The sequence below is a fragment of the Strix aluco genome, chromosome 18, assembly GCF_031877795.1.
Source record: "Strix aluco isolate bStrAlu1 chromosome 18, bStrAlu1.hap1, whole genome shotgun sequence".
NCBI lineage: Eukaryota > Metazoa > Chordata > Aves > Strigiformes > Strigidae > Strix > Strix aluco.
The window spans coordinates 11,061,871-11,076,136 of NC_133948.1; the positions used below are offsets into that span (position 1 = coordinate 11,061,871).

A 14,266-nucleotide genomic window follows, 5' to 3' on the forward strand; every position below is an offset into this window, starting at 1 on the left:
GTCTGTGGTATCCAGTGTCATGTTTAGGGGGGAGGTTGTTCATGTGTTATGTTCTTGCTTGCATAGGTTTGATTCATGGGCTGGCATGGCTTTGGCTCGAGCAAGTCGTATTCAGGACAAGTTGAACTCTAATGAATTGAAAAGTGATGGCCCAATCTGGAAGCACTCTACTCCTGTCCTGAATTGCTTCAAGCGAGCCCTAGAGATTGACAGCTCAAATCTCTCCTTGTGGATCGAATACGGCACCATTTCCTATGCCCTACATTCTTTTGCATCCCGACAGCTTAAACAGTGGAAGTCAGAACTCCCCCCTGAAGTTGTGCAGCAGGTGGGATCTAACTGAGAGCAGTAGGAAATTTTTAAATATTTTTAAATGATGTATTCTCACATAGTAACTTTTTAAATTAAATATTTACATGCTTTATACCACATATTAGACTGTATGTTTACTTAGTAAAATTGGAAATTCTAATATTCATTCATATAAGCTGCTGGTGTCAGGCAGCATTTAGAGGGTTTTTTTCTTTCTTTTTCCTGTGTAAAATTAGATTGAGCCTGATCTTTGAATTATCTTTCAAAGGTGACACAAAATTATTGTAATCTTCTGGAAAGGGGAATTATATTTACCTTTCCTTTCTGTAAATGTCATACAATGTTTCCAGGAAAAGGTGAAATGTATACATATTTAAATAGTGAAAAGATCAGAAATTACTCTGATATCTGTGTCCATATGTCATCTCTTGTATCTAAAGACATCCTTCCCTTTTTCTGTGTTTTTGGGCTATTTAGTTAAACAAAAGATCAAAATTAGGAGATTGATAGATTTTTCATAGACTAAGCTTTTATAAATTCATTAGCTCTTTATGTGTGATGATGATGAAAAAGTTACAGTTATTATGAAGTTCATTGCCAAGCCAAAATGAGGAATTCTAAATACTCTCTGACAGCAAGGAGTTGCTAGGGGAAATGTTTTGTGTGTTGTTTTGGACCAGTAAACTCTTATTTCTGCCTTAATATTTGTAAGTCAGAATAGTTAGGTAGTCCAGAACTGGAAGCAAAATATAAAAAAGAAGTGCTGCTCCTGAGTATCTGTTGTAATTTGTAGAAACTTCTAGTGTTTGAACTATAGAGAATGGTATTTACAGCGAGCTGATGGGTCTTGCATGTGAGCTGCCTGTATAACTGTATTAATATTGCGCTTTCCGTAGACTCTTACACAGCATTTGACCCTCTAAGAAGAGAGGTGATGTAAGCATGCAGATTAAGGGAGAACAAATGGTTTATTAAATAGGATGTTTGAAATGACAACTAACAATAGAGTTCTGTTGCTGAGGGTTATTACATCCAAGAGCTCCAAAACTAACTACTCGGGAAATGAAGGTATTATATTTTATGCCTTTGGTCTATCAAAAGTTTGGTCTTGCTGTCTTGCAACCTTTTGGCTGTGAGGGACTTGCTGAAGAATTCCAGGGATAATACTGCTGTTATTTCATATTATCAGGTACAGTACAGAGCAGCCATCTTAAATTGTGGATTAAATCAGAATCTTTATTTAGGACTACTTTAATCTTCCTTTTTTCAAGTGAATCTATTAAAAATGCATAATTTACTAAGAAAAGCTCTATTATAATGAAAGATAAATTGGAACAATATAATCTGCCTTCCAGAGATATATGTCTTCAGGAATGTGTTTGTCATAGAAAAGCTTTATTATTCTCTTCTTACAAAATATTTAGGAAAGGGAAGGCTATGTTATAGTTCTTGAAGTGCAACAAGTGCTTAGGATACTGTTATAGCCCAACAATTTAAATTTATAAACTTCTTTTTCAAAGAGAGAAAATTACATTAATACATCTTTTGACCTAGTTTTTTATGTGATTTTTATTGGCAGTTCACTTTAATTTATGTTGGTGGTTTTAATTTCTTTGAAGGGAGGGGAAAGAGTGTTCTTGCCATATTCAGCTCAAAATTAGATGCATTGCAAGCAAGATGAAATACATTTCTTCACAAATGATAGTGGTCCGTAGTAGCTCTAGCAGACTTCAGTTGAAGAACAAAACAAGTAATTTATTTTTTTAAGAGTTAAGATAATTACAGCTCTGAAAGTGGTAAAATTTTTGTAGACATGTATATTGGTTTGTTATTTTTCAGGTTTATGTTTACATGCCTATTCTTACACTTCTGTCTTACTGTTTTGTTCTGGTTATTTGTGTCAGCAGTTACTGCAATGAACAAAAACCTGTGGGTCATCTGGATGTATTTGATCACTTGTATATGTTCTATGTCTTTTAGGTTGAAAAGGTTTTAAATGATGTACCTTGTTTATGCACTTTTATATGCAGGAGTGTATTTTTAGACTTTTTCATCCCAGCCACAGTGAATTCATGTATTCTCAACACTTCATTCGATCACAGATGGAAGAGCGTCGAGACAGTATGTTGGAGACAGCCAAATTGTGTTTTACGTCAGCATCTCGCTGTGAGGGAGATGGCGATGAAGAGGAGTGGCTTATTCACTACATGCTAGGAAAGATTGCAGAGAAGCAGAAACAGCCTCCTGTTGTCTATCTGCTTCATTATAAACAGGCAGGGCATTACTTGCATGAGGAGGCTGCCCGATATCCAAAGAAGATTCACTACCATAATCCACCAGAACTTGCCATGGAAGCATTGGAGGTAAAAGAAAGTTAGATATGTAGGCTTGAAACCCTTGTTCTCTACAGGTTATGGAATACCAGTTATGGTTAGTTCATATTATTAGGCATATGCACATGGTACTCTGCATCTGGGAACGTTTACATGACTAACTTGGAGAATAAAATGGTGCCTGTTATTCAGGCTGGTTTTGTTTTAAAGACAGTTCATGTATACAGTCTCAGTATTGGACAGACAGGCAGAAGTTCCTTCTGGATTTTGCTGCACACAGTTCATTAGTCAGTTTTTATTAAAATCAAACACGAATAGGTTTCACAAACATCTCACAGCTATGAAAGCATAAATTCATGCATGAGTTGGAGTAGTGGTCATAACACCTTTACTTTCACTGTGTTGGCTGGTAAAAATAGTGGATCTAGAACGTACCTAGTAGTGACTTGCTTCCAAGGAGACCAGGTCTGCTTTTTTTCACCTGTATTCCACAGGTTGCAGTTAAAAATTTTTTACAGTGTTCAGATGTTGTAATTACAAGCAACTTTCAAAGGCAGGAAAAGTCCTATTCAGGGTGTTTTACTAACTCCTGCAGTTTCTATAGAGAAGAGACTATTTGTAATAGGTTGCAGAGCTATGAATTCTCTACTGACCAAATGGACTTCGGTGTTTTCTAGGTATACTTTCGACTTCATGCTTCTATTTTGAAACTTGTGGGGAAACCAGACTCTGGAGTAGATGCAGAGATACTAGTTAGTTTCATGAAAGAAGCTTCTGAGGGACCATTTGCCAGGGGTGAGGAGAAGAACACCCCAAAAGTTGCAGAAAAGTGAGTGCTGATTTCCAGGAGTATTCTCTGAAAGCATACTTATACACTACAGTATAATAAACTATTAAAATGAAGCTGAATAAAATATAAAACAAAGTGATTAGAGTTCATTCTAATGTTTGCGGTTTTCAAGTAAGAATATACACTACTCTGAGATCTTCTCAATGATTGGCATGGTGTAGATGGGAAAGAAATAAAATAGAAAAATTTTGATCTTGTGATCCATTTTGAAACCACTGTTTTTATTTATGAATAAAATTAATTTTTTTATCAACTATTAACATGCAAAAGCAAATGGCCTTTATTTTAAAGGATAAGAGATACTAGTCCTCGTAATTAGTCTCATTAACAACTACAAAATAAAGAGTGTTTTTCTATTGGCCAGTGACAAGTGAGGAATATAACCTGTACTAAAAATCCATCATTTAGAATTTGTTAGTACGGTTTGGTTACCGTATTGGAAATGTTGTAAGAACATGTAGTCTCCTTTTGTTCTTTGTATATGTCCCTAGTATGTTAACGCTTTATTTTCTTTCCTTGCCCCTCTCAGGGAAAAAGCCTGCATGATTGATGAAGACTCTCACTCTTCAGCCGGAACAGTGCCGGGCCCTGGGACTTCCCTCCCCTCATCCTCTGGTCCAGGTCTGACATCCCCACCTTACACAGCCACTCCAGTTGACCACGATTACGTCAAATGTAAAAAACCCCGTCAGCAGGCAACGCCGGATGGTACAGTCCCTGTTCTCAATACTGCCAGCACAGGGAGGTGCTCTAATCATGGGGGGTTTGACCAGGAATGATCAAACTGCTCATTTCAAGGAGGGTGATGGGTCTGTGGTAACACGGGCAATATTGAAGTTCATTACCTTTATAAATTCAGTGCTTTAAATAGAATCAATGTATAGTCAGAGCTTTAAATAAAAAATTCAAAGTTGTCACCTGCCACCATTGGCACCTGTCACTTAGTCAAAACGGGAATGTCGATAGGAGGAGTATGTAGCTGACTGAATTTTCAGTGATTTTAAAAATTTATTTATTTATTTATATCTCCAGAGCTAAATGTCTGTCTGAGATTATTAGGAGAGATGTGGGTTCAGTCTTTAGAAGACTGGACACTTGTTTCAGTGCCTGTTTGAAATGACCAGGTGAAAATTTGAACTGTGGCTGAAACAAGACAAATTGTTAAAAAGGCAAAGCAAAACAGTATTATCTTTTTTTGAAGGAGGCAGGTGGCAACTATTTTGAATATATTGTGTATCAGCACGAAGTGATTTGCATGACAGTGCAGTAGACTTCATCTTTTAATTTTTCTTTATCATTTACAATGACTGGTTAGCAGCTCATCTCTAGAATATAAAGTGATATAATAAATAATTGGCTTATAAATGCAGGAGACAGGGTGGTATCGCAGGGTTATTGAAGATTTTGCAATATACATATATAATAGAAATTAAGTTACTATTTAAGTAATCTGACATTATTATTTGGCTAGGAATTCTATTCTGATTCTACTCTTCTGGCCATTTGTTTATCCATCTGGATCTATGAGTATCAGCACTCAAGGAGGAGTAAAATACCTGCAATGTATAGCTTAGTGTTGGTAGAATATGGCAGGCCCCACAGAAATGCTGTGCTTGATATGAATTTATTTCTGAAGGGCGGGCTGCTTCCTATTACTATTTCCTGCAGAACATTAATTTGTAAGTAACTTTGTTGACATAATCTTGAAACAAATGTTCTATGCCTGGAAACTTTGCAAGGTAAATTTATTCCTTTTCCCCAACAAATAATTCTTGGTGAAACTGACAGAAGATCCTTCATCTCTTTCACTAAATTGAATAGAGAAATGTTCATTTTATTCATGCTTACATTTCAATTGGGAGTAATTCATTGGACTGTTTTGATATCGTATGTAGTGTGTTAGTGTGAATGGGTTATGTAGTGATTAGGCTCTTACATTATTAGCCTTTTGATGTCTTTTGACACAGCAAATACAAACGGAAGCAAATGTTTAAATATTTCCTAAATAATATTCCCTGTGAGAAGCAGTTCTGCCTAGGACTACATCTGCTTAGGTCCTGAAGACTGTTGAAATGTTCCCAGGAGGTACATAAGTTAAATAAATATTCTGGTATGTGTCGGTAGTACATTCACTCAAAGTAAGATACTATGGACTGTGGCATGCTAATTGCCCGATGGGAGCAAAGTTGGCTGTGTAGCTGAAGTTGGCTGCATAGCAAAGCCTGAAGGTGCAAGCTAAGGAATGTCTACCTCTGCCAGGGCTGAAGTAGCAGTTCTTGGGTCTGCTAGCTTAGCCTAGCTAGGACTAAGCTTTGCTGCTGTCAAAGCAATTCAAAATGTCAGCTGCTGAAAGAAGCAGAGTTAGGGTGATCTTCAGGAAGGCTGTGTGTAACCATGACAAGTAGAACTGCAAAGTACTGCATCACTCATAATGTTCTGTAAGTTGCTGGCACAACTAAACTCTGGATACAGCATATTGAAGAGCCCCAGGAAACTGAAATATTTGTCTTCAGGCTGTTACAGATGGGAGGAGAGCTAACAGGCTGAGCAATGCTCAGAAGTCTTCCACTTTTATATTATTACATATACTATGCTCCTCTGCATGCATTTGCATTTTACTTGTATTAAAATATATACTCTTGAAGTAAAATGCTCTTGACATCTTACACGTAATCGCATCAGTGAAGAAAACTGGTGCCTGCATTTCCATCGTCCCATTCCTAAAAATAGCAAGAAAATACCCATCATTTGACTGCTCTTTAGATTATTTTTTTACCATTCTGACAGCAGATGAAAATCTATATTGTTGTTCACAGAACGAATAATTTGGCCTAAATTCAGCCTAGATATTTATTCTTTCTGAGGCCTGACAATACTCTTATTTACTCTTGCTCTTGTATTGATATTGTTGATCATATATGACATAAAGTACAAGCATTCTAGAGAGTCTTACCTATGAAGTTCTCTTCATATGTTATCACAAGCAAACATGCTTGTTGGGATTCCTGTCATTGCTGACCTGTGAGACCTCTTTTGACCATTTTGGTGTGCTGTGCATCAAGAAAACATGAGCTGTGAGGAAAGAGAGAAGGAATTGGGATGGTTTGTCTACAGAGGAGAAGACTACGGGGAGACATGACAGCAGTGTAACCTAAATAGCGTTGAAGGCTGTACAAAGAGTTAGAGGCAAAAAATCAACATTTCCGTGTCTGTGGGAGACAGAATAGTTGACGTTAGACTTAAATTGCATTTTCAATCTGGACATTAGAAAATAGTGTTAGAGTAGTATTAGGAAATACTGTTTAGCAAAAGAAGAAAAGTGAAACACTGTAATACATTCCTGGGGATAGTATAACACTGCAGAATTTCAGCACCAGAAGTCTTTAAAAAGTGGTGATAACAGCCGTCTGCCAGGAATGATGGAGAGGTAATTTATCCTGACAGAAAAAGGAATGGACTGTATGAACTCTTGCGGTTCCTTCTGAGTTCTGCTGTTTTGATTAATTTTATGTTATTGTGGGGTTTTTTGTTTGTTTGGGTTTCTTTTGTGTTTGTTTGTTTGGGTTTTTTTAAACAGGATATGCCTTCTAGTGCAGCAAATTATCTCATTGCAAGCAGGAGAGAATTACTCTATAGCCAGACATCTTTTCTTGTAAATATTGGGACTCTGATCTTCAAGCATTCATCTGTAGATGGGTGAAGTTGTGAGGGCAGACTTAGTTCGGATACGTTACATTTAAATGTGTCATTATAGTTCTGTAGCTCTCCAGCATGTTTTGCTGGTGGAAAAAGAAGACCAGGATATGCAGAAATCACTGTTAAAGGTGAGATCATTGAAGAGTTTTATATCCAGTGAATGCGGTGGTATTAGTTTTAGTTTTAAGTCATATATTTAATGGAAATAGGATAAAGGAACCAGTAAATACAGCTTGTAAAGTAACTAAACTTCTTTTTCCTTATGGCAGCTGTTAGCATATATCTCCTTTAAGGAGACAGAAGTATTGCTGAGTGGCAGCTGTTATTTGCTGGCTGACTAGCTGCTGTCATGTGTGTAAAATAGACAACTTCCTTTCTTTTTTCTTGTCCTTCCATTCAGCAACATCTTTTCCTTCCTTCTGTTAATCCTGTCTTTCCTGTCATCACCCCTGCCTGTTGCTTTTATAACCCTCCAAAATGAAAACTTGCATTTGATAGTAGAAGCCTGAGGTTTAGACTCTTCTTATTTTCCAAGAGGAAAGTACAAAACAAGAAAAAACAGGAACTCAGCAGGGACCAATGCTATCATTACCTGGGGTGTCACCATATTTACACAGCTAAATGTTCTATACCAAAACAGACATGCTCATTGACCTCCTTTATACAGGCTGGATGTATGTAGTCAGTAAAGACCAATTGCAGTACAGATTTCAAGCAGTTTAAATTTACCTAAATTTTGTGCTAAGCATTAAAGTTAGTTCAGAAAGCAGTAAAAGTATTAAAATTAAAAAAAAAAAAAATCTGAATGAGAAAGCTGTTTCCCAAAATGTGGACTGGGAGATTGTTGTGAGGTCTTTTTTGCTGTAATATGCCTTTGTTGTGTTGATACTCAATTCCGTGTTATTGTGGTGGTATGCAGATGACTTATTCAGTATCCATTGCTATTGCAGTGTTAAAATGTCATATTAAGTCTTCATCCATGTCATGTAGTATGTTGTGTGTAGTTAGACATAATCGTCCTTTTTTGTGTTTGTCTTTGCCTGATTGCTTTTGCAACCAATATTGCCCGTGCTGCCTCTAACCTTTATACAAATCTCTGTTCCCCAGGCATTCTCTTCCTGCTTTTACCTGTCACGGCTTGCTTTTAATAATTGGCAAAACCTGCATGATAAACTCACTGGGAAAGGCTACTTGCTTCATGCTGTGGGAGAAGTCTCGCTTCATAGCTTGTTGGTCTGTAATTCTGCAAATGTTACAAAGATGCAGTTTTTTGTAAACGGGGGTTTCTCAACATCCTGATGAGACAAAGGTGATCTCTGAGAAACTTTTTTGCACCAGGTTGTCACTCATGTCAAACAAATAAGCTTCTAAGATGGCGTGGATGTTTCTGTGCATAAAAAGATTGTCCACATGGCATTTTGGAACGTTAAAATCTTACCCTTCAGAATTCTCTCAAATCTTTTGGTCTGCAGTACGTATCCTTTTCTGGCACACGGTACTGGATGTTCATGGGGACTGCATACTGGACTACATGAATAATGAATCAGATCCAGTTTATTGCAGCATGCTCCATTTTTACCTTTCCCCAATTTAACCTCTCTCTGATTAGTAAAAGTATCGCACTGACATTTAGCGTGAGATTATGTGAAAAGGATTTAACTAAATAAATGGAACATTGATGAGATACTCTGTTACTCTGCATTTGAAGGCAGAAGAACAGCAATACAGGACCACAAATTACCGAAACACATGCAGTGTTCAGTGCAGCCACAGACTCTCATCTTTGACTCATAAGAGAACTCCCTTTAAACATCCAGAGGACTTGCTGTCCTCAAGAAGTTAATCTGCTCCCATGCAAATATCTGCAATTCTTTTGTTTTTAATAATGTGCTTTTTGATACAAAGCTGAATGTTGTCTTCCGTTATGGGCGGAATCTGTTTCAAGAATGAGAATTCTGTGATACATCGTGTTTCTGAGTACAGACCAATAAAGAAAAATGCTCATACATACAAGTAAAGAGAGGAGTGGAGATATGGTGCCAGGCAGACAGGACAAAGAGAAAGAGTCTGTACCTCCACAGCCTGTGAACAACCCACCTTTATTGCATGAGACAAGATTATTTTTTTTAGTAATACATAGTTATTCATAAGCTCTGAACTATGCAGCAGGGTTTTTCTTTACTGTAAATTAAGTTAGCAAATGTATATAGCTCTTTAGAAAAGCTCTCTGTGGCACTCATTTCTGATTTTTGACTTGTAGCTGACTATCACGTTTCAGATACCTTCTTGTAATAACTGGGCATACATTTTCCTTCAGATATTTAAGACAGAAAAAGATACTATTCAGAAAAAGTGAGTTATACCCTGTTGGCTTTCTGAGCCTGTTACCTACCCGCACATGCAGATATTTCAGAGGTCTTCTCCCTGCTCCTTTTAATTTCCAAAAAGTTTCAAAGGATGGAAGGCAGACAACACAATTACTGAGCTGCATAGTAATTAATTGACAAAGGTGGAATACCTCATTCGTATTGGCACCACGAAGCTGTATTTTAGCTCCCCTGAGAATAAATTATGTAAGCTTGTACCATGAGAGATGTTACCTGGTCAGCATACTTAGCAGTAAGAGCTCTGTCATGAGGATTGTGTGTCTGCTAGTTCAGGTCACTTATGCTTTTAACACATCACTGTCTCTTCTCTTCCCCCTTCAGCCCTGTGAGTGGACCCAGTTGAGGTAACAAGGCTTGTTTAGGCGTATGGTCCACGGGGCTTGTGGTGCATATGGGAGAATGCTCGCCCAGCGTAATGACTAATGAAGTATTGAGGCTTTTTTTTCCTGATGCGTTTTAAAATTAAATAATCATTTAGATTCCCCAAAGTTTAACACAACTTTTTCCTGTTAATTGGTAGGCATGCAGGTGTTGTGCCTGAATGTTAATGGAGCAGTGACAACAACATGCTAATGGCTTTTTCTGGTATAGAGGAATAGTGTGGAATAGGATTTTTGAAGCCAACCCCTATTTCATTCAGGATAAGATTAATCTTAAAATGCTCTTAAGCATAGAATTAAGTCAAATGGACTACAGATATTTTTCTAATATCTAAGACAGATGTGTTTCAGTAATGATAATTACTTAATTATCCAAGCAACTGACAGGATTTCACTGTGATATAGCAAAGGTCTTGGCAGTACAGATGAACATACAAGTTCCTTCTTCCCAATGACATCTTTCCAATAACAATTAATATTAACAAGATTCTTCCTTCTGACCTCTCCATCTTGTGTCCAGAGCTGCTCTTTTTCACCTGTTGACAGAGTAGGTGATATAGTCTGACAGAAATCCCTGAAATGTCACAAGTTGAGTACATTATGAGGAATGAGTTAAAAAAACCCCAAACAACCCACAAAAAACCCCTGCCCTCAAGTACCATTTCCTTAATCTTTAGATGTAAATGTGGAATAGTTAACTTCACATCAAATAGAGATTTCAGCTCATCAGGTTGTTTGAAATCTTCTTAAAACTTAGGATTGATACAACAAAGTAATGAAACAAAATACAGTAATATCAAAGAAAGGATCTGGTATCAGGACATGTTTTTAATAGGAATTTTATTGCAGTTGCTTATGCACAGTTTAGTAGACTTTCTCCCTGTTCTCTTCATTTCCACTACAGATAATAATTTTGGGACATTAATACCCAGTTGTATTTTTATCTTAGCTTTTGAAATAATAGGAAACTTTACAGAAAGGGACCTCAAAAGAATATTTAGTCCTTGATTTATCATTTATCCCTTATAGCTGAGGGATCATTTTAGCTCTTTAGAAAAGCTTGCCTTATTGCTATTGCCAGATAGGGGAACTAAGAAAATACCTTAGGTAAACAAAATATTAAAACCAGTAATTTTTTAACGCTTTTAAATTACACTGAGTTGCATTAAATTGTCTTTAATGTAGCAGAAATTATTAAAAAGCACTGATGTTCTCCTTGGATTTGCATCTATGAAAAAGACAGGTATCAGTAACAGTTGGGAATTTGGAATTAATTCTTGTGTCTCAAAGACTGCAGTGGTCATTGGCATGTAGGTTGAGTAACACTACAGTCAACAGATGAAGTAAAAGCTTTATAACACAATTATTGTAAAAATATATGCTGTATGTGTGTCTAGTATATATATGAGATATATTTGTGACTTAGGCTAGAAGAGCATAGTACTTCCATGTGTGAAAAATATGCAGATTTTTTTTTTAAAAAGCAGAAGTAGGATGTGACTTGGTGCAGTTGCTGTGAGTTCTGCATTATATGCTGCGGCATTTAGGTATTGACAGAGCTTTTTAATTATATTAAGGTACATCTTGGGTAACCTAACAAATTATAGCTATTTGTCTACCTGTCCTTGAAAACCTCCAGCGATTCTATAGGCTCTCTATGCAATTTTTTATCTGTATGTAACAGTTAAACTAGGGATTAGGGGGGGAAGAAAAAGGCAATTTTCTTGCTGCAATTAAGACCTATTGCCTCTTGCTCTGTACTTAGTGAATATGAAGAGCGATTATTGTATTTTTATTTTGGTTAATTGTATGTATTTGGAAATTCTCCCTCATCTTTTTGATGATAAATAAGTCCAATTCTCCCAATGTTTTTCTTATATGCCATCTCATTAATCTCTCATCATTTTTTCTCCTCTTCTCTGAATTCATTCTAGTTGTTCAGTGTATTTTTTAAAATGTGGGTCCCAAATACAGACACCATAATTAAGCTTAATTTTCATTAGAGCTCAGTAGAACAGGAAGACTCTTATGTATTTTTTCTGTGAAGTTACTGATTATACATTCATGCGTGCTAGTTGCTGAATTGCTTTTACAATAGCATGACACTTTGGCCATTTCTGGTTCAAATCACTAATTCTTTACAGGCACATGCGAATATATGTGCTGGGATACACACACACGTTTTCTACTCCTGATCTTGTTAGCTTTTAGGTGCTTATAGATAGATTGATTTATTTCTGCTCAGATAATTCTGTGGAAGATGAAGGCCACTGGCTAATAGCTTTGACCTTTTATCCTTTGTAAAGACAGGTACTACACTTTGTTTACCACTCCCTGAAACTTTACCCATCCTCTGTGACTTTTGAGAAATTAACACTAATAACTGGGGGCTGCTGCTAATTTCTGAAATACTCCAGTGTTTTTCATCAGGCCTGCTTAATTTGAAAGCATCTATCTACTGCATTCAAGAAGGATCTAAAATAATAGGAAGTTGTCTCAATAATAGTTTTTCTCTGTTTCTCTGTGTTTAAGGAGCCCAGTGTTAATATCATTAAGATTTTTTTATGTATAGTTAATGGATTGAAAGGAAAGGAGAATGAACATACATACCTAGACCTACACTCGCTTTAGTAGAAATATCAAATGAAAATAGCTGGCTAATCATAAGGAGGTATTTACACTTGTTCCCCACAGGGAAAAGCTTCCCTGTCATGTATACATTTGGAATTTAACATGCTAAATCACTGTCTATCTTTGCATGCTTAGTGTAGTTTCCTAGTGATCTCATATCACTCTCACATATTGGTCTAGCAGTTCTTGATTTACATTCTAATGCTTCATCTGTCACAACCCACACGTTAGAACTGACCTCCAGGCTGATGGCAACATTTGGAAATTTGCAATTTTTTTTTTCTTCCCTAGATGAGTAATTCAGCCTCTTTGCCACAGACGTAGAAACTTACTTTAAAAAAAAAATCAAGGGAGGTACTTGTAAATGTTTTTCCTGATGCCAACTGGGAGTTCAATAGTATCCATTTGTACCACAGAAGGTTATTAAAGCCTTATAAATGAGTCATTTAAAGCTTGACTGACCTCTCTTCAAAATCCTTCTCTTTCCATTCTTTATAATTATATTCTTTCTGTATAAAACTTGTCATCATTAACCAACTGTATAACTTCCAATTAGGAAGCAAATACTGTTCCCCCATTCTTTTTCAAGATACAGTTTTATTAAGATCTGTTCACTGAAAAGGAAGATTTTCTTTGTGTGGTAGTGAAAAGCCTACAGAGTGCATCAAATTTGGTTTAAATTTGTTGGAATCTTAATAAGCAGAACCCGATCTGCAAGCTGAAGGTTTGCAGAGGGATTTATCTTGATAAAATAAATTCATAGGAGGCCCTTAGCTCTCTCCTGAACAAGTGCAATTCAGATGGAACAGAAGAAATTTAATTAAATTATCAGCTCATCTCAAAGCAAGGGCTTTTGCTTTTGTAATTTTCTTTCTTGATCTTATCAAGAAAATTAATGAATAAGAATGCAGTGGAACTACCTAGACAATGGCTGTAATATGCCTCTTGGTTAAGCTATTCCTTAAGCAGAAACTGGAAATAAATCTCTTGGGCTACAGATTTAGAGAGAATTGCCGGTATTGGAATTTTGTGTTGGACACTGAATTATGTTGGCACAATATTACAGAAAAATGCCAATTTCACATCTCAGTGGGGATATGCATGCATCTTTCTGTTGAAGATACTGCGCTGCATTTTTTAGTCGAGGAGGGTTGCCTCTGATAACCCTTGATGTAGAAGAACTTGGGTTATATCAGGCAGGTTTCAGACATGGGTGCAAGGTTTTCACTTGCCTGTTTGTCCTGAGGTGTGAATCTTATCCCCCCGTGATAAAGTCATGATCCCATACAACTTTTCCTGTGCTGTAACAGCTATCAGCAGATTAACAACTTAGTTGTGACTGTAACGTAGTCAGCAGCCAACGTAAACTGCTCCACTCTGTCAAGGCAAAGTCACTTCTATTTTCTGTCTGCCTTGAAATCCAAGAGTTTTCCTGTCTATCTTAGACCTAGTTCTTTGATGGATTGTTTATTTGCTGTATCAAATCACCTTTCAGAACATTTGGTGAACAGCATCTAACACCTGCAGGATAGATGGCATCAGTGATCACTCCTGTAAGTCTTTGCCCTCTAATGGTACTGATTTTCCTGTCCTTCATGAGTAATTTTAACAGTATTATTGTTCATGGTTTTCTCTTGTCAACTGAGCTTTGCTTGTGTCAGACTCCAAATTATACTG

The 14,266-nt window shown here is 36.7% G+C and overlaps 1 protein-coding gene across 4 annotated transcripts in view; it reads left to right on the top strand.

Annotated features, from left to right (window-relative positions):
- The window catches only part of CABIN1 (calcineurin binding protein 1), a 119,943-nt gene that overhangs the window by 31,157 nt on the left and 74,520 nt on the right, over positions 1-14,266 (top strand). For 2 of the 4 annotated variants that reach the window (XM_074843730.1, XM_074843731.1), the window contains exons 24-27: positions 67-328; positions 2,415-2,675; positions 3,323-3,474; positions 4,025-4,203. In XM_074843730.1, the coding sequence (XP_074699831.1) occupies positions 67-328; positions 2,415-2,675; positions 3,323-3,474; positions 4,025-4,203 (854 nt within the window). The remainder of the gene's footprint in view (positions 1-66; positions 329-2,414; positions 2,676-3,322; positions 3,475-4,024; positions 4,204-14,266) is intronic. The other 2 variants (XM_074843732.1, XM_074843734.1) reach the window with 1 other exon arrangement.